Source organism: Fulmarus glacialis, unplaced genomic scaffold (assembly GCF_000690835.1).
Source record: "Fulmarus glacialis isolate BGI_N327 unplaced genomic scaffold, ASM69083v1 scaffold21059, whole genome shotgun sequence".
Taxonomy (NCBI): domain Eukaryota; kingdom Metazoa; phylum Chordata; class Aves; order Procellariiformes; family Procellariidae; genus Fulmarus; species Fulmarus glacialis.
The window spans coordinates 10,669-31,264 of record NW_009234148.1 but is presented as its reverse complement, the minus strand read 5'-3'; the positions used below and the strand labels follow the sequence as shown (position 1 = coordinate 31,264).

The following is a 20,596-nucleotide window of genomic DNA, read 5'->3' as shown; positions in this document are numbered from 1 at the left end:
TCGCTCCCTGCTTGGGCTCAGGTCTGCAATGAGCTTTTGCTGCCCAGCGCATGCTGGGGGCTCAGGGCTTGTCCTTGGCACTGGGATGGGCACTGGGAATGTTGCCTACCAAGATGTCCCCGTCTCTGAACCTGAGACAGCAGCAGTAGCTGTGCACCAAGGGAAGGATGCTTTCACCGTAAAATGTTGGCACTGAGCAGCAAGCTGGGAGGCTGGCGAATGGTCAGGGGATATGGGGCACCCAATCAAGCTGCAAAGTCTGCTCTTTTACTGACAGAGAAGGTCTTTTTCTCCTTAAAATGGCTTTTTTTCATTTTGAAGGTGGAAGAGGAGACAGCTGAAGCTGCTGAAACCGATGCCGAAGGTATAATATATAGCAGAGTAATGTCAAATCAGGATGAACCGAAGCTGGCAATGGGATGCCCAGCAAGGGGCAAAATGCAGCTTCTCCCTCCCCGCTGCTCACTGTCAGGAGCGGGCAGCTGAGTTTTCTGCGGCGTGGGCCTGTGTGGGCAGTTGGGGCTTTTCACTAGCTTAAAGCATCCCGTGGGCACACTGCGGTGGCAATATTGTCATCAGCTGGAGCCAGCTCTGAAAGGCTGGTGCTTACGCAGTGCTTAGTCTTGTTGATTAAGCAACCTCGGATGTGAAGTAAGAGTTTCTCCTTCAGCTGAAGAGCGTAGGGGGGGATGAAAAGGATTTTCTCTAACACTTTGCTCAATTTGGGAAATAACTGGTGGCATAAAGTGCATTTTAATATAACCTTTTAGGAGGTAACGGGTTAGTAATGAAACTTAGGTGGTGAGCTCCCATCTCAGCCTGAGTGAGCAAAGGCAGGTCCTGGCATAACTCCACCGACGTCAGGGGAGTTGCACAAGGGATGGCGTGACCTGAGCCCTGCTACGGGCTGGAGATTTCTCTGCTCACGCAGCCCTGCAGAGCACCCCAATCTTGCAGCGATGCTAGAAAAGCACATGGTAGGATGCTCACCACCACTGCTACCAACATCCCTGAGCGGCAGGCGGCAACAAGAACCCCAGCAGCCTTGCATTTCTCTGCGCTGACAGAACCGTCCCGTCTCAAACCACTCTGTGTTTTATTGCAGCTTCAGATGCCTTTTCCTTTGCTTGAAGCACCTAGGCGCCTAGCAGCATGTCCAAGCGTGCCCGAGACGTCGAGCTAGATTGGCTGGGGCGTAAGCCGCTCGACGGCGGGGACGCCTCCCCTCCCGGCCGCGGCGCACTAGAGCAGCTCCCCAATGTCCCCAGCTACCGAGCCACCGCTGCCTCCCGCATCCCCGTCCTTGTCACCAGAAAGGCAAAGGCTGGAGTTGTCAACCCCAATTTTTGCAATGAGGAGCAATCCCCGCTAGGTATTAGAGATGTCGGCTTTGACGATGGACTTGCGTAGCTTGAGGGGGGCAAGGGGTTATTCCCGGAGTAGTTGCTTTTTGTTGCTTTTTTGGGAAAAAATAAATAAAAGCGCGCTTCATGTTGCAGCACGGAGGCTGAGGAACAAAATGCATGTTTTTTTCTGCTTCTGCCTCATCACTATGTGTCTTTCTAGCTAACCCCTAGAGAGCGTTTGCAAATACCTGTAAATGATATGCTGTATGTTTTGACCTGCACGGCCAAAAACTCTCCCGAAGGACCTGCAGGCAGAGGGTTAAATATCCGCTGCACACACAGTTTTCTCCTTAGCATTCGCGTAACCCACTCATACTAAGAGGACAGTAAGACGGAGGTTTGCTGTTTACAGTTTTCTGCCTTTTAACCCAGAAGTACAAATTATGTTTCTGTAACTTTGCTTTGCTTTGTTTTTAACCAGCAAGCCAAATTCTGCTGCTTTTCCTTACATGCAATGGGATTTTAACTTTGCAGCCCAAACAGGCCTTTTCTCGGTGATTTGGTCGAGCCACCCTCTCATCCACTGGTCCCACATCAGCGTGGGACAGGAGGAGACGCAGACATGTGAAAACCTCCCTTAGAAGAAAATCTGCAGGAACTCATTACGTTTTGTTATATAGCAAAGAAAAGGGACAATACTCCACAGCCCGGCCGGCTGCGGGGTCTAGCCAAGACAACCCCCAGCGCCGTTTCTCCCTTGGGCAATTGGCGTCTCTCCTTACCCACTATAAACATCCAACCTTTCTGCTTCTAACCTTCCTTGTGGCAGGAAGCAATTATTACCTCTGCAAAAGAGAGAGGCCATAAATACTTATTTAAATAGTGCCTTGTTCTGCATGAAAAGCAAACGCTCGTGTAATTTGGAGCTTGCATGATCCATATGTTTATGTTCAGAAGACCCAGGAGATTTTCTAGACCCTGGGAGGCAGGTTTGCAGCTGGAAATCCTGGGTTCCTGCATAATACCTGCAGCTGGTAATCCTCATCTCCATCATTTTCCGAACCGTGGGGACCCAACGCTCACACGGAGTAGTTGCAATCACTGCAAGCTGGGAAAGCAGAAGGGAAGCAGGTGGCGCTTCTTACAGTGTTAAAAACTGGGCAAAAAAGAGAAAGAAATGCTCCAAACTGTTAGGAGTGCTGGGTGAGAAGGGAATGGAGGGAAAAGGAGAGTCCTTCCAGCACGCTGCAGGGTTTGGGGGCAGCTCCGCGGAGGCAGTGGGGCTTGGGGATTCATCCTGGCTGCAGGCTGGGCCCTTCGCCCCTCTCACCTGCAATTATTGTCCTTCTCCACGGGCCAGGTAATTACCCCACCGTGGACATCAAGGATGTGGACAGTGGAGGCGATGCTGTGGAGACCAACGGTACCCACTTACCGGTGCCCACCGCCGGCGCTCCCAACATGCTGGCGGTGCCCGGCACGGCGCCAGCATCCCCCAGGTATGGCTCTGCCCAGGCGCGGTCCCCGGCTCCCGGGGGTCTCATCCCCCCGATGGTGCCGGTACAGGGAAGTTAATTCAACCCTGTGGAGCAACCTGTTCCTGGCAGGTTTGGACAGTGAGTTGGGGCAACGTGTGTGCGGCGGGTGTCACCCCCAACGCAAGGCAGGGGAGATGCCGAAAGCCTTGCCTCGTGTTTGCATTTTTTAATTAAACAGTTAAATTTTGTTTAAAGCTTTTGGGGGCCAGGGACAGATCTGTGTGTCCTCTTGGAGATGGGTTCGATCCTCAGGTCATGATCAGATCCCGTTTGTCTGCTGACACAAGTGTCTGTGCTCCCAGATTCAGAACACGAGGGGTCTGCGTGCGGGATGCGGGCCTTCGTCATCAAAACCAACAATTTTCTTCTTGCGTTTTTGCTGGAAGGGTTTGCAGCATCTCCCCCCCCGGCTTTGCGCCTTCGGATCAAGGATGCTCGGAGAGGGGGAGGGTTAAAACTGAGCTTTAAAATTGAGGCTGGAGGAAGCTGATGGTTTTTTGGTTGTTGGGGTTTTCTGAGGCTCATTCTTGAAGAGGATTAAAAATAAAAACCAAGGTGTTTTATTCTGTGCTGAAAACCGGGTGTAATATTCATCCTCGCTTAATAGTTTGGATCTTTTAGTAAACAAGCTCCTGGAGGAATTGAAACTAAAATGACAAAAAAGTCCGTAACCCAGTCTGTTGAACAGCTTTTTAAACTGGGAAAGCAGAACCCAAGGAGCCATATAAAATACCTGCAGTGCAAATACTGACAGCGTTAAGAGGCCAGTTATTTAAAGCCTGCTGAATCTCACTGCCTTTTTTTCTATTAGCCCAGCAACAAAAATTTTCCTGTGACAAGAAGTTCGTCACTGGAGAGCGGTCGAGGCTCACGCCCTCAGCCACAGAGCGCTCAGGATCAGTCTGGGGAAACACCTTTGGCCGTCGCTGCTCGGGATGCGTTTTTCTCTCTGGGGTTAATGAACCCAGGATATTTTTCTGAGATAGAAAAGTCCATGTTTTCTAGTTCCATCAGCAGGTGCGGCAGCTCTTGCTTTGGATCAGGGTCAAGGTGATGGGCTTTCTCTTATGCCTTCAACCAACATAGAAAATGGACGACAATTCAGATTAACACCCATGTCATGCATCCCAACACATCTCGGGCATCTTTGGAGCCCAGGACCCAGCAACCCAAAGGAACAACCTTAGTTTATTTAGATCCACTTATCTATGTACAGTTCTGTCCCTACCATCATTTTTTGTCAAGTCTTTTGATAAAAGACCTTATTGTGGCCTTTCAATATGTTAGGGGGGGCTTATAAGGAAGGTGGAGAAAGACTTTTTGCCAAGGCCTGTAGTGACAGGACAAGGGGTAATTGTTCTGACCTGGCAGAGGGTAGGTTTAGATTGCACATAAGGAAGAGATGTTCTACGATGAGGATGGTGGGACACTGGACCAGGTTGCCCAGAGAAGCTGTGGGTGCCCCATCCCTGGAAACATTCAAGGTCAGGTTGGACGGGGCTTTGAGTCAACCTGATCTAGTGGGAGATGTCCCTACCCACGGCAACGGGGTTGGACTAGATGACCTTTAAAGGTCCCTCCCAATCCAAACCATTCTGTGATCCTATGGTTCTCCAGTAGAGCTATTTTTTGCAGCACCTCAGTTTCTCATGCTACATGTCTCCAGGTAGTGTCTTTCAAGACAACACTGGACATCCCTTGGTAGAGCTGGAGATTTTTAAAAGCAGGCAGCTCCTGTTTTGCTACATAAAGAAATAAAATGTCATCATTCTGAACCAGAAGGAAAATGCTCGGCTCCAGCTGGTGTTTTCAGAGGAAGAGAACATTAACTCTGCATTGAGCGATCATCCATTTATCCTAAGTCACTTCTATTGGCCACAGTCTTGAGTTTTTCCTGTGTGGGGCTGTGAAGGATTAGGGTTAACGGTGTTTAGACAGAGTCACGAGCGACTCACTGCAAATGAGCCACACGTTGTCTAACTGGTGCCTGGAAGCAGGCTCTTGCAGGTGATGCATCGGACGATGCCATATGGGCAGGGCCCCTGTGCATCCCACTTTGCTCCAGACAGGCGCAGGGCAGCCTGGTGCTTATGGCCGCAGCTTTCCAAGGCATTGAAAATAGAACAATGTTTAGGCTGCGACGGGGTCTTCCGTCACGGCTGGCTGTTCAGTGGATGGTTGCGTGGTGGCCGCAGAGCTACCTGAGCGTAGCTGGAGGCTTCGCTTCTGGGCAGCATCAGGGCAGCGACCCACGGTCCACACCAATGGCCAAGCCCAGGCAGCGGCTGCCGGCCTTGTGTTGCTCACCCTATAGCTTTATGTAGGCAGTTGCACTCTCTACCTGGTCTCTTGAGGTGGCGATTTACATTTTTATTGCTTGTATTCAAATCCTTTCACGCTTGGCTTCCTGCATATTTGTGCAAGGGGGTTCGTGCAGCTCTTTGTACCTGTGCTGTGCATTTCTACTTCTCAATTTATTTACTATTAATTTATTGTTTATTTATTTATTTACCTTTAGCTTTTATTTGGTCTACGTGCACTCCTTCTCTTCACTAGCTATGTGTCTCTTGGGTCACTTTGTATCGTAGGAGATGCAGTTTGAAGTCTTCATGCATTAGTGGAAAAAAAATCTGGCTTTTAATGCCATTCTGACCCGCAGTCTGGAGGTCCTGTCCCAAAAAATGTCCCTTGCAGCTGGAATGTGTCAAAGGGCCGAATGTTTTCCAGGGGATTATCACACAGCTTCCTTTTTTTCCATGGATGGCTGAGAAACTGCTAGGTCTGCCAGAGTTTTGGACTTAGGGTTGCACATACATGAGCTTCTCCGTGGGACTTGACGTAACATCCCAGATTCTCTCTAAGCCCTTCACCCAGCAGTTTCCAAAAGCTGCTGAAGTTTGTGTTGCTTTTTGGGTAGCTCCTGCTCCTTCTCCCATCCGCATCTACTGGGAATGCAGGTGAACTACAGGCACCACAGAATATTGAGGGATGTTTCCTGCGCCTCTGGAATTCAGCCTTCCTGGGGACGTTCATCTCCTTTTACATCTTTCCGAGGGCATCCATTAATCTGAAGCAAAAAGAGACTTTTTTTTCCCAGATGGATGCTGACACACAAAGCTTTGCATGTACTCGGAGGGCAACCACGTGAGCTCTGTGGCCCGTGGGGAGTCATCCCACAGGCAAAGAGGGGGGGACGGCGATACCCTCTCTGCAGGGTCCCCCTTACAGAGCAGGAGGCCATTGGGTTGTCGATGTAGGCATCTTGGGCTTGCTCGTGGATGAGGATGGGCAGTGGGGCAGCGCGGTGCCCGAAGGGGGCAGGGGCAGGGGAAGGGCAGCTGGAGACTGGTGAGAGGCCATGGATGTTGTCCTAACAACATCACGGACCTTGGCAGGACTATTTCTCCAAACTGATGTGGTTTTGGGAACCTCTCCATCCACATCTAAGGGTACTTTAACAGGGGGGTTGGTGGTTTTCCTCTGCCCCTGTGCTGCGCGCTTGGGGAATGAAGGTTTCGTTGGTCTTGTTCATCTGTTCCCCTTCCCAGCAGGGCACGCCTGAGAGCCATCGAGGCTGGAGGCGGGTGGGTTCATCACATTTGGCTTTCTTCAGGAGACTTGTGATGGCAGGATGACTTCTCTCAGCGTCCTGCTTGCTCCTGCTGCACACAGAGCACCGAGCCATTTTGCACCAGGGTCAGTGAAATCCTGGTTAATTCAGAGCAACAGCTGCGGTGGCAGAAGACAATTTCTTTGTTGCAGTTAAAACCCTGAACTTGACTGGGGGTTTGCAAACCAGATTTTTGGTGAGATTGTCATCTTCGTATTCAGATCTTTCTGCCACATTGCTTGCCCACATATAAGGAAGTTGTCCTAGAAACCTGTCTGTGCCAAAGGGAGCCACCAGCTGTGTTAGGACACATCTTCTAGGAAGACATCAGCTGCCACTGGCTCCTCTTGAACCTGGTGCCGTTCTTGGCTGTTATACTTTGCAGGTGTGAGCAGCCATTAGAGGGTCCATGTTATGTACCCGCTGCTCTGCAGTTTGCTCTTTGTCTCAGAGGTTTAAGGTGCTATGGAGCCAGCTCAGAGCCAGGCGGTGTCCGGTACCCTCCCTTTTTTCCAGATTTCACTTTCTTGCTCCACCTTACTAGCATTGCGTTTTCCTTGCCTGCCTCTCGAAGTGCAGTGGCGTGACGGTGCAGCACTGGGGATGAGCATGGAGCGGTACCCGCCCTCCGTGCATCTTGCCAGGTGCCCAAAATGGGGTGCAAAATTGGCCAGGTGGCTGCATGCCCATGCAGCCGTGGGCTTGGTGGTGCCCAGGAAGGAACAGGGCTTTAGCAGCAAAGGAGCGGGGTAGTTTGCTCCCATTGACTTCAGGCAATGCCAAAAATGACGGGAAAACTGACCCTCGTAGGAGAAAGGGAAGAGGAAACAGATGAGACCTGGGAGGAAGAGGAGGAGGGAGAAGAGCTGGCTGAGGAAAGGGGACAAGCTGAGCCTTGGTTGCTGTGATTGTGTCCACAGGAGGAAGCTGCTGGCCCCAGCGGACCGTCTGGACGTGGGACTGGTGAGCCAGTCCCCCACCCGAGCACTGCTGGGCTGCGACGAGGAGCAGAGAGAAAGGTGCGTGGTGAGACCGAGGGGCTCCGGATCAGCCAAGCTCCCAGGGGTTCGGATCCTGGGGCTAGGGTGGAAATAGCAAAGATCCTAGAAGTGCTCGGATACCAAAGAGAGAGGGAGCCGTGCCCGCAGCGGGTCTAGCACTGTATAACAAGTAATACACTCCCTTTCCAAAAAAAACCGATCATGATGCTCCCTGGAGCAGAAACTGCGCTCTTGTTTTTCCTGTATCCAGGTAGAAATATTCTCCTTAAGACTAGGTTTAACCACAGAGAAGATGCACCTTCGATCTACGCTACAGCACTATGGGGACACCTTGTTTTTACTGATTGTGGAGAAATAACCTTTTTCTTCCGTGTAGGAAGCAAGCACAAGCTGTGCATCGCGCACCCCAGGTCCTGGCTTCCCGGCAGCCCCAGGGGACAGCCTTGGAGGGAGCTGCCCTCCCCGGGAAGCAAAGTCTTGGGGAGGGTCTGCACCTCCACACGGTGCAGGGTTTTGCCTTCTTCCCGGGCAGAGGTCGTTGTGCCAATTATCACAATGAACCAGCCTGGAGCTACAGCAAACGAGCTTGGTTTTGTCCTCCCTCGTAGTGTTGCTTATCAATCATGCTAGGTAAAGCATCCTGGTCTGAATCCAACCTAGTTTTAATAAAGGGGCTGAAAAGAGACGATGTAGTTTATAAATTCAGGGGCTTGGTGCCCATTTTCACCCCATAGTTCTTCCAAAATCTTCCTCTCCCAAGCACATGCAATCCAACCTGGGATCTTGGTGCTTCCCAAGTCCCTCTGAGGGCATCTCACACCCCAGGGCAAGGATGAGGCTCAGGCTGGTGCTGCTTGATGGTATTTTACTGAAACCACCTTCACTTGTGTTCTTCTGATTACACAATAGCCAAATAAATATGGGTAAATCCTAATTCAGGATCCTGTAGGTTAAAAAATGGGCCATGAACCTGCCCTTGGGCTTTCCTACCTGCATGAAATGCCTGATGGTCTCCTCGCAGCCTGCCCGAGCGCATCGGCTCAGCCACGAGCCTGAGCAGCGCCGTCATCAACAACCGGCTCCAGGAGCTGGTGAAGCTCTTCAAAGAGAGGACCGAGAAGGTGAAGGAGAAGCTAACCGACCCCGATGTCACCTCGGACGACGAGAGCCCTGCGGCATGTGAGTTCGAGTGGGGCTGGGAGCGTTTAACTGGGGGGTCCCCACACATGATGTGTTTTCACGGAGACAGCTGCTTTATTAACAATTTCAAGACCTTAAAACAAATTGCCGTGAGATGTTTTTCTGCTCTTTAAAATAACTGCGTGGCCTTTCCCGCTGGCGCCTGCGGCAGCACCGGTCCCTCCCCCGGGGGGGGAGCCAGAGGGGGACAAGCCAGCGGGGGATGAGCACTACTGCGAGATGCTGTGCTGCACGTTCAAGTACCGGCCCTGGCTGGTCCGCCTGAAAAACTACCAGTTCCCCAGCAGCATCGACCCGCTCACCAGTGAGTGATGGAGCACGGCCGCGTGCCCGGGCTGGGGGCAAACTGGCCGGGGCTGGGGGAGAGAGGGTAAGGAGGGGAGCAGGCGAGGAAGCGTAGAAGATGAGACCTTGTAGGGAAGGGAGGACAACTAAGCAAGGAGCAACTTAGCTTACACCTGTCTACTAAAAAACCAGAGTTTAAAATTCCCCTGCAAGGCACAGACTTTCCTAAATACTTCCCGATGGCTGTGGGTGTCAGGAGCACGACCAGGCAGGGAAGGGGCAGCCGCCTTCTGCTTTTCAGGCTTTTTAGTGGGCTAATGCTGTCCCTGTGGTGTGGACACCCCAAATGAAAATAAAAATCTCAAAAGAAAAATCCACTGTGCAGCGGACACCCCACAGGAACCCAGCTCCTTCCCTAGTCCTTGCTATTTCACAGCCATTTCAAAGCCTCCAGGCTCCGGCAGCCAGCAGTTGGCTCAGCACAGCCTCCGGGGGAAAAAAGCAAAGCAGGAAAGTCGGTATTGTGGGAGCAAAGCAAAAGCAAACCTAGTTGAACCAGCAAAGTTAGAAGAGGCTTTCTGATAAAAAGCAACGTGCTCTGCAACCGGTGGTGTTCACTTTGCATCTAGAGCCCAGCCTACTTGCAATTAAATGCTGTCGATAAGAGACCTCCTGCAGGTTTCCTCCTTGCACTCAGGGCAGGTCAGGGGGGTAAAAACCCGTTTGCGTGGTGGATTCACACAGACAAGGGACGTGCGCCCCGCTAATCGTGGTGCGGTTCCCTGTGTGCAGACCTGATGTACGTGCTGTGGCTATTCTTCGTTGTCATGGCCTGGAACTGGAACTGCTGGTTGATCCCCGTCCGCTGGGCTTTCCCCTACCAGACGCCGGCAAACATCCACTACTGGCTGCTCATGGACTACCTCTGCGACTTCATCTATCTGCTGGACATCCTCGTCTTTCAGACCCGGCTACAGTTTGTCCGGGGAGGAGACATAATTGTGAGTGGCAGCCCACCGTGTCCTGCTGCTGGGGACCAGCTGCGGGGACCTCCCATCCCCTTTACCCCGAGTGGCATGGATAGTGCTGGTCACTGGTCTCTGAATCGAGCTCTCCAAGCTCTCCCACCATGGCCATCGCCACCAGGGCCGTGTCCATTCTTGGAGGACTGCAAGCATCTCTCCTGCCATGTAGTGGATAAGCTGGCCGTCTTCTTGTCCGCCAAATATACGTATTTTCCCCCTAAAGTCAATACCAGCCCATCTAGGAAGCGTGTGGTCCATAGTGGCCCCGTTCCTGGGTAGGGATGCTCGGAGGGTGCTGCTCTGTGGGGCGGTCCTGCCAGTGGTGCGGTGAGGTGCACGCCGACTGGCTCTGGCGCAGCCGTACGCTGCTAACCGTGAGCAGATGGCGTAATAAACTCTGGGTTTAATTTTCAGGAGCACAGCTAGGCAGAATGCATTAGCGGTATGACAAAAGCGATTGGAATCTGAATGCATAGATCATGCGCCTGAGATAAGTGAAAGCCCTTGATTTTGTTTCCATATCCAATTAAATAAGCTGTGAAAAATAAAACCTTGAGGGTACAGCTTTCCCATTGCCCGTGCAAATGCTCAGACAGGGACGTTTCTCCTGTAAACTGTGATTTTTGTGGTGCTGGCGCTGCAATGTGCTTTCTCTGGGATGCCAAACGAGCACAAGATGTCCCAAGATAGGATGGGAAGATGGCATACGGCCAGGTCTTCTTCTGCTCCTTTTGCTCTGCTTCCCTTCCCGGGCATGAAGGGAGCATCTTCCCTGCTGTGGTGCAGAAGAGGAAAGCCAGGCATGACCACGTTGGCCATGACTTTCCTTTCTGTAAGCAATGATCAATCTTCCTCTCTCTCTCTTCCTCCTATTCCCAACCAGACCGATAAAAAGGCCATGAAAGAGAACTACCTGCGATCGCAACGCTTTAAGGTTCGATGTAATTTTATTTATTAATCTGAATCTTTAATCTGAACCGTGGCTTGCAGCTTCACCCACCACACCTGCAGGTCCCCACAGAGGTTTCTTTCTTTATGCGGATTTCAGATGGATGTGGTGTGCCTCCTGCCCCTGGATTTCTTCTACTTCAAAGTCGGTGTCAACCCACTCCTGCGTTTTCCTCGCTGTCTGAAGGTGAGTTGGAGCTTACAAAATCAGGCAAAACACCAGCTGCAGTGGATGTGAAGGAGTCCCACGCTGGCTGGGTAAGCCATGGCTTGTTAGACTCATCGATGATGACAAGAGGATTGTAAAATGGACGGGAAGTCTCGTCCCGAAGGCTTTGCGGGGCTGTTGGTCAAACACTTCATTTCAATCCTAAAACACGGTCACGTTTGAATAGAAGGGCACTTATAGATGGAGCCAAATCTGTCCACGGCAGTTCATGTTGCAGAGGGGCCGCAGGAGGGGAACGGAGGGTGAGTGGGGTTTTATGGGGATGTAACTCTCCCGGCGGGGGCTGCGGGAAGCTGGAGCACGCTGCTTTCCTTCTCCTCCCAGTACATGGCCTTCTTCGAGTTCAACAACCGCCTGGAGGCTATCCTGAGCAAGGCGTACATCTACAGGTGAGGGGGAGGGAGGGAGGGAGAGAGCGTGGAGTTGCCGTTTGCTACTGGGGGAGAAGGTTCACTTTGGTGTGCACCCGTTCTGATTTATTTCCCCGCTGTCCCTGGACCGGCTGACATGGGCGTTGGCTGATGCAGGCGGGATGTGGGGGTCCCGGAGCCTGGGTGGGTAGGATCACCTCTCCCCAACCCAGCAGGGACAGGGGTGCTGGCCGTGAAGAGGAGCCACCAGCAGATAAGCTGCTTTTTCTGCACTTCTGGAGCTTCAGGGCCGCGCGTCCGGGTGCTCTGTGGTTCCTGCGTTGGCAGGACCTGCACGGGCAGCACGCGGCTCATCGCTTCGAAGTTCCTTGTGATGCCGGGGGGGGATCTGATGTGTTTCTCCCAGCAGACACCATATCATCTCCCCTCCTGCTCCCCCCTGTTTTCTTGCAGAGTGATTCGGACCACTGCCTATTTACTGTACAGCTTGCACGTGAACTCTTGCCTCTATTACTGGGCATCAGCCTACGAAGGACTGGGCTCTACCACCTGGGTCTACGATGGGGAAGGAAACAGGTACAGGAAACAAGGGTCCTCATGTAGCACAGCTTGCTGTGATGAGCTGGAAAAGAAGGAAGGTATTAGGATGCAGCTGGGTTCATAAAAACCCCTGAAGCAAAGGGTTGGGGGTGCCAGGAGAAGATGCGGAGCCACAGAGAATGACGGGGACAGGGGGGGTGGGATGTGCAGTAATATACGGTGCTGCAAGACGAGGAGGCTGCAGCTGGGCTGAGATGGAAAGCAATGGCAGGTCAAAGAGGCTGAAAAACTGGGAACCTGGTGCTGGGAAACAAGGAAACACTCCCTGGCTGGGTGGGATGGCCCTGTGAGCCCTGTTTCTGTTCGCATTGACCTGCTGCCAGGCCGGGACGGAGGCTTGAGGCTGTGCTTGGAGATGCGGGGCTGCGCTTTGAACCTAAGGGCTCAATGCAGCATCACACACCCCACGAAATCGGGTCCTAGGTGCCGTGTGTCAGACCCCTTGGACCAGCCCAGCGCCCTCATTCCCAGGGACAGTGGCCACACCGTCCTCTCGCCATGGCATTTACAAGTATACACGTTAAATGTTCATTGCACTGTCGGTGACGGATGCCACAGGGGGAGCACTCGGCTCACAAGCTTGAACGCTGCCTCGAAGTGAATGCCCACACCTGCAAGTTTTACAACATGGGCCAAATAAAATACTGAGTGACATTTAACTAATTTAGAACCATGCAGTAAATGAGAGTTTCCTGAAAAAAGACATGGGCCAGGGCATTAAAGACTTACTGTGAGGTGTGGCTGTAGGTGGGGACAAGTGACTGTCACCCAGGCAGCCTTAGTGCAGGTGTTGCCTTCCCTTTGAGTGCTCAGCTTCCCATGTGAATGTTACTGCTATATAGTTATTTTGTGTGATATACATACTTATGTCTATCTCTAGGTGTAACTATAACATCCAAGGGACTGCCCAAGACCAGTGAATCAAGAGTTCCTGAGTCCCATGCCAACAATTTGCTCACAAACCCTTTTTTCCCCTGACTATTTCTAAAAATGTATATGTTGCTGAAAATACGTTGCTGGTTTATGGTAGTGGAGCTGTAAGAAGCAGCAAATGGGAGTAGCCAGAGCAGCTGAGCATCCCACGCAAAGGTTTCTGGAGGGTCCCTATGTCCTCCTGCTCCTGTAGCATCTCCAGATGCAGGTGTCGTGGGGAGTCTGCAGCCCCTTAATTTTCCCTTCATCACCCATAATTACTCTCAGCAGGCTCTGGCTTGCCGTGGCCAGAGGATGTGAGCTCGGTACCGAGGGGTGAAACAGGCCTTCACGCCAGAAACACCTTCAAAGCTGCCTCCTCTTTTCCTCCCAGCTACATCCGCTGCTACTACTGGGCAGTCAAAACCCTCATCACCATCGGGGGCCTGCCGGACCCCAAGACACTGTTCGAGATCGTCTTTCAGCTGCTGAACTACTTCACGGGTGTCTTTGCTTTCTCCGTCATGATAGGGCAGGTGAGCAGGAGTCGTGTGGGGTTCCCAGCCTCAGGTGGGGAAGGTTTCGGTGGGGTTGGTCCACAGGTTTGTACATCCAAGTTTGTCTTCCCCATGCAAGGACCTGCTCTGCATTGGTGGAAGACAAAAAGTATTTGGCAGGTGCTGTTAGGACTCAGCATACGTGCTCTAGACTGTAACCTGTGTGATGGATAAGTGACAGCAATTAAAACATGTCTTCCACCCCTTCCTCCCATTCAGATGAGAGATGTGGTTGGCGCCGCTACCGCAGGGCAAACTTACTATCGGAGCTGCATGGACAGTACCATTAAATACATGAACTTCTACAAAATCCCCAAAACTGTTCAGAACCGGGTGAAAACGTGGTACGAGTACACGTGGCATTCGCAAGGCATGCTAGGTGAGATCCGACCACTCCAAGGGTCAACACTTGCACCGCATGTATTTTACAGCGGTTGCTTTGCAGAGCTGAAACATTACTGGCAAATAGCACTACAGTTTCAGGGCAGGGGGTGGCTTATTTTACTCTTTGCTATACGGGCTTGTTTGCCCACTGAGAGAGTATATAGGGGTCACAGCACCTCGGTGACCCAGCATCACTCACAGAGCACTGAGTCCAGCATCCCACCCGCTGGTCCCTGGGGAGAGGGCAGTGACTGGCAATCGCTGGCCAGAGCGTGTCCCACAGCAAACCCACTAGCTCACCCTACCAGTAAATCATCAGGCAGGACCTCTGCGCCCGCTCTCCTGGCCAAGAAAGATGCTGGCTTGGGCTTACCGGTCTGTTTCTGAGAGCCATCAGGGCAGGGATAACGCGAAGGGTGTCTCTCCATCACCCGTTGGCTTTAGACCTGCAGGTTGCTGGGTGGGCAGAGGCTGGAGGAGACCCTTCTGGGTGAGCTGGCTCCTGCCCTCTGCCACCAGAACATGGGCTCCTTTCCCAGTGCCACGCCAAGGATCAAGTGCTGGAAACAGCCAGTTTTCTGCTTTTTCTCACAGATGAGTTAGAGCTGCTGGTGCAGCTGCCGGACAAGATGAGGCTGGACATCGCCATCGACGTGAACTACAACATCGTGAGCAAAGTGGCCCTTTTCCAGGTACCCTCTGCAGCGCGGGTCCTGGCTGGTGGAGCCTGGCATGCCAGCGCAGACTAACGGCGCTGTTGGCTCTGTTTCGGCTCAGGGCTGCGACAGGCAGATGATCTTCGACATGCTGAAGCGGCTCAGATCGGTGGTCTACCTGCCTAATGACTACGTGTGTAAGAAGGTATTGAGGTGCTTGGGTGCCCTCCCATCCCCAGTGTTGTGTCCAGGCTGTGCAGGGCAGTAGGAGCAATCCAGAGTGGGGAAAGCCAGGCCTGGCCCATCACCGTGGCATCCAGCCGCTTCACAGGGAGGGAATTCAGAGCAAAAACATCCTCGGTTGCAGCTGGTCTTGTGCAAAGACTGACCTCTTCTGCTGCAGCCATGAACAGCAGGAGAGATGGGAAGAGCCTGCCCAGCTGGAGGAGACTTTGGGATGCTTAGATGAGGATGCTCGGGAGTGAGCACCATCAGGACAAAGTGTTTTGAGAGCTTGGAGAGGGCAGTATGGTCGTGAGGGTTTCCAGCAAGGTGCAGGTTAGGGCACCCATAAGGTCTCCCTGTTTCTGGGCACCCCATGCAGCACCCGTCTTCATTGCAGGGAGAAATCGGCCGCGAGATGTACATTATTCAGGCGGGGCAAGTGCAGGTGCTGGGGGGACCCGACGGCAAAACCGTGCTGGTGACTCTGAAAGCTGGATCCGTGTTTGGAGAAATAAGGTGAGTGAAGCATTGCCAGGGAGCTGGGGAAATACAGCTTGCGGGCTCCGGGCACGGAGGCTGGGAGGCACACCCTGGTTAATCTTTGTGATTGAAAGCCATGAACACTGAGCAGCGCCCGCTACACAAATTACAGCTTTTTTTCATGGAGCTTTTCCACTATTTTTGTCATCGAGCTGTTTTCTGCCTGGGGAGCTAGTGACAGTAAGCAGAGGTGTATGGAGGGATGGGAAAATGATAAGATGTTTCACTAAAACAGCCCCCCGGCCATTAATCATGGGCATGTAAAGTCCTATACCAATTTGTAACACCAAGAGTTTACCTCCCTATAGCCCAGCAGACACTAGAGTGGTGTAAAATGCAATATTTAAACCTTCAAACAGGCAAATCATTTTTTATATAGCGCTCCATGACAACGTTTCCCAGCATTCTTTAAAAATTCGGCTTGGAAAATTTCATCGGGCATGAAAATTAAACTCTGAGTCCTCTGAAAGAGAGAGATGGGGGGACACGATGGGAAAAGGGAGATTTTAAATTACAAATGTTGTGCTGAGCCCGTTAATAACAGTGTTAACGTCTCGCTGTGTATCTCTCAGCTTGCTGGCGGCAGGAGGGGGAAATCGCCGAACAGCAAACGTCATCGCTCACGGCTTCGCTAACCTCTTCATTTTGGATAAGAAGGACTTGAATGAGATTTTGGTGCATTATCCAGAGTCTCAGAAGCTGCTGCGTAAAAAGGCCAAGTGCGTGTTGGGCTGCTGCTTTCTAGCCTGTGGGGTTTTAAAAAAAGCAGATTACGGGTTTCAAGATCGCAGGGGAGATTTCTCTCTGTGTGAAGCACTGGGAAAACTCCTGCTGCAGGCGTTAGGCACGCGTCCTCGGAGCAGAGCCGGGCTGGAGCTGCCGCGCTTCGGCAGAGGGCACCCGTCCCTCGCCGCCGGGCTGGGGTGCCTGGAGATGCCCAGAGCCAGCCCAGCCCTGCTGCAAAGCTTCACCGCTAAAAGCGGGTGCAAGTCGGGAACGAACGTGGCCAAAGTGCCTTTGTTTAAAAAATCTATTAAAATATTCACTTTAGTTTTTAGCATTACTTAGATTTATTATTCTGTCCTTCCTAAGGTGTAAAAAATCCCTGTCCTTTTAAAGTCTGATTTTTCTGCAGTATAAAATCCAGCTAATGTAACATGTCCCCAGACTGAAATCATCTCTCCTTTTCCTTGCTGTAGGAAAATGCTGAAAAACAACAATAAACCCAAAGACGAGAAGGGAGCACCCGGAGACCCGCTGATTATCCCCCCGAAAGCTGACACCCCGAAGCTCTTCCAGGCTGCCCTGGCCGCCGCGGGGAGGATGGGGGGCAAAGGGCCGCTGGCGCAGCTCCGGTGGAGGCTGAAGGAGCTGAAGGCGATGCAGGCGACGCAGGTCAGCGTGGGGAGGACGGCAATTTGGCTTTGCTTCCTTAGATGCCAAGTCGTTGCTCTCCCAACCAGCTCCAGCGGCTGTCATTAAGGTGCCTTAAAGGAGCGAGCTCAGATCATCGGGGTCTGATGTAGCGCGGGCGAACGGGAAGGGGTGGTCCAGCATCTTACACGTGGCCTGGGGAGAATGTCGTTGTCCCACAGGGTTTGTTTTGCAACACAAAAGGGAAATACATTGACTTCTTGCCTAGCTATGCTAAGCCCGAGTCTAGTTTCTAGCTGGGCTATAGCCAGAGATGAACATCTCTTCCGTGCCACGGAGACAGAGCCACTCGTAATTAATTGATGTGCTGGCGGGACAGAGGCTGATGCTGGCATCCAGCATCCACAGGCCAGTCAGTATGTGCAAAGCTTTCACGGTGTGGTTGGGGCCGAGGCCCCCAGCAGCGGGCACGCCACCCTGCCGGCTCGGCATGAGCTGCAGTGGAACCACCCTTGCTTTTTTGTCATGAGCAGCTGAAAAAGAAGGTGGCCCTGCTCTTCTTTTTTTTTTTTTTTCCTTCCAAGTGTCTCTGCTGAACTCGTGACAAAGGTCGTATCTCCATGCAGACCTTGTTGTTACCCTTCCCGCCATGGAGTTATGCAGACTATCACATCTGGACGTGTAAACGGAGGTGAAAGAGGAGCTGATAGGGAGCGCGCGGTGGCCTTGAGGCTGGGTAAATATCCAGGGAGACGCTGAGCGTAACTGCGTTCCTGCAGTCTTTCACAAAAGCACAACGAGGCTTCAGAAGATGTGGTACTTAACACTAATTAAAAACCAGCTAAAGGCAGCGGTGAACAGTGGCACCGCGCGCTCCATACGGTAGTGGCAACAAGTCCCCGTTCGCAGGACATCCCTCTCCGTGGCACGTCCGTAGGTGAGGTTTCTGAGGCTCCTCTCTAAAGGAGGTTTTAGGACAGGGCAGTCCAAGGCTGCTCCCTCACAACACCGCTTCTGCCAAGCTTTTGCCAAGATCAACCCCTCCAGATGCTTCAGGAGCAGAAGAAGAGCTAGTGCAGGAGGTGTGAGCGTTGTACGCATCTCTATGCGCTTCTCTCCAGATGTGCAGGGTATAATCCAGCTGCCCTTCTCACAGGGGTCATCTTTGGCAGCAAGCTGACACCCCGATGGTGAGGTCCGGTGCGGTGAAACTCCGCAAAACGCCTGCCTGGCTTGGGGGTAGTGGACAAGGGTCTGTTAAGGTTGATTTTGCCTTTTTTTTTTTGGATCGCAGGGTTCCAGCTTCAGTCCGATCCCACCGAAATCACCAGTGCACCGGAGATCGCCTGTCGCCTCCCACAAAGCACACACCCACCTGGGAGAAGAAATATTCTCAAAATCTTCTGATAGTTTAGTCACCATTCGTGTGATTTCTACGGCACAAGAAGATGAAGAAATCCTTGCTGCTGAGATTTCGGAGAAAGAAGAAGAAGAAAAAGAAGAGAAATGAAAAACAAACAGGCCCTGGGGCAGGAGTAGGAGTCAGGCCAACGCCTGGGGTAGAAGCTTTTTGTCGTTAATGATCTCCATGCCGTGGCTGTAGGCTTCGCTAAGTGCTGCAGGTAGGATCTGCCTTTCTGTTCTGGCCAGACCTTCACTCACTGTTGATAAAACCCTTTGCCGTATGACCTAGAATCATACAAGGTTTCTGTGCTCTGGAGATCTATTATTATTGAGCATCTTTATGAATATTCCCACTAAATCTCAGGCCAGCCTTCTTGCTTCGAAATCCAGCCTTATGGAGAGGGAGCCCTGAAGAAGTTGCTTTTTATGGCTCTGGATGGTTAATGAGTGTTCAGATAAAGCGTGAAGAGTTATTCACCTCTGACAGCTGAGTCACCCCATGGCCAGAAACAACCAGGGAAAAAAAACCAACAAGGTTTCTCTGTCGGGCTCAAGGTTGTCAGCCGCAGCTGGGGAGTGATTCATTCAAAAAGGATGTGGACTATGCTCACAAGCCAAGCACGGACCAAATCACACTGTCACGAGAAGGCCGAGGTCCATCCTGGTGTGCATAGACTGCAAGATGCTTGAGGGTCCCTGCGTGGTGCCAAGACCACCTTGGGTTTGCTGCTGGGAAGAGGAGTTCCTGCAGCCATCCACCCTGGGGTGGGCTCTCCATCGCCGGTGGCTGTTACGGAGAGATTTGATGAGCATCTTTCAGGGATGGAGAAGCACAATCCTGGATGAGGAGATGTTCCGGGAGATCCCTTCCAGCCGTGGGTTTCCACGGGTGCACCAGCCTGCCACTGCCAGAGGGATAAAGCGAGTGCAGAAAGAGAGAAGCTGTGTTGGTTTCCAGCTGGGACGGGAAAGAGAAGTGCAGTAAGTGCTCTCCTCTCCCAGCCGGCGTTTCAGAGTCAGGCCAGAGCCCGTAGCGTGCAAACAAGCATGCAGGAGCGTGCAGGTGGTCCCCTGTGCTCATTGCTGGACATCAGTGACCCACCACATTTCCAGCAGCCAATTTCCAGCCCCTTTCGGTCACTTTGTTGGCTCTTGGCCACGTTTCCCATGGAGAAGCCACTCTGGTCTTCGCTGCAACGGGGCGCTTGTGACGGCGCTCTCCCAACCGTGCTGGGAGCGGGCGCTGGATGGGGAGGGGAACACCTAGTCAGCAGCCAGCGTGTCCAGCTGACGGCTCAAGGCGTCCAGTCTTCCTCCAGCACCACCAGTTCCTCCTCTTCCTCAAACCCAGCACCAACCAAAGCGACTTGCTGGCGAGCTGGGAAGTGTTGAGAAGCGGTGGGCGAGACGGTGCCGGGTGAGACGATGCAGACCCTCCCCAAGGCTTCGGCTGGCCAGGTCTCCGCAGCGCCGCTGGCTCCATCGAGAGGAGCCGGTTTTTCCATCCTCCAGAGGAAAAGCTGGGGCAGGTTTTGCCGCAGGGAGCAGCCCTGGAGCCACGGCCGAGGGACTTTTCAGGTGTTCAGCAAATCCTGTGAGCAGTGCTGCACGTTTCACAGGTCTGGCCATGAGACGGCCATGAGACGGTTCGTGAAGGGTGTCAGCGCCGGCATCGCCCCCGTACGTGGGTGATCCCTCTTCCCGTCAGCAGCCTGGGGCTGATCTTCACCTCCTACGGGGTCTTCTCATTTTGTTGCGTTTTTTCCTTCTCTTGCAAAATAGATGGGTTTCTGTGGCGGAAAAAGCCAGAATATATGTTAGTGTTAATTAACAATGGCTTGCTCTCTTTTGAACAAATTTAATGAGCTCCAGTATACTGCAAGAGGGTCTGAAGCCACCACTGCCCTTAACATTGCAGGGGAAAACCTGGACTCACCCAAACCTCCCTAAATATTTCTCATCCTCAGTCATTTGCAAGCGGTTTCCTGCTGGATAGAAGGTTTTGGTGGGGAGTGCAAAGTTTTTTTTTTCACTGTATAAATATTTATATAATCAAACCAGGAAACGTGCAAAAGTCAAACTGGGGTTCTGATTTGCTGCTGTGATTTGATATGGTTTAGAAAAAGCATTTAAACAAATAGTGGGCTGTACCGGCTTTCATAATTCTCTATATCTACAATAAACACCATGTAGATTACTGTTCCTTTGCTGTGGATTTATTTGAAAATTCCAGTTGTTTCCCATCTTTTTGCTCACTGATGCACCGACGGAGCCAGGAAAGCCCCCACACGCAGTTCACAGATTTTCCTATAAACTTTTTAGAGGCTCAGAGGTCACGTAATACTAGTAGTAAACTGTAATATTTTTGTAATCACCAGAAGGAGGGAAAAA

General features: G+C 52.1%; 1 protein-coding gene across 1 annotated transcript; it reads left to right on the top strand.

The window, feature by feature from the left end:
* Positions 1–1,152: 1,152 nt before the first annotated feature.
* On the top strand, positions 1,153–19,897 carry CNGB1 (cyclic nucleotide gated channel beta 1). The gene is made up of 19 exons (XM_009585568.1): positions 1,153–1,372; positions 2,707–2,845; positions 7,415–7,513; positions 8,517–8,689; positions 8,847–8,999; positions 9,773–9,981; positions 10,889–10,939; positions 11,054–11,140; positions 11,507–11,571; positions 12,007–12,129; positions 13,460–13,601; positions 13,842–14,001; positions 14,601–14,698; positions 14,784–14,867; positions 15,285–15,403; positions 16,000–16,146; positions 16,627–16,822; positions 19,525–19,622; positions 19,825–19,897. The coding sequence occupies exons 1-19, from the start codon at positions 1,153–1,155 to the stop codon at positions 19,895–19,897; spliced, it is 2,436 nt and encodes an 811-aa protein (XP_009583863.1).
* Positions 19,898–20,596: the final 699 nt, after the last annotated feature.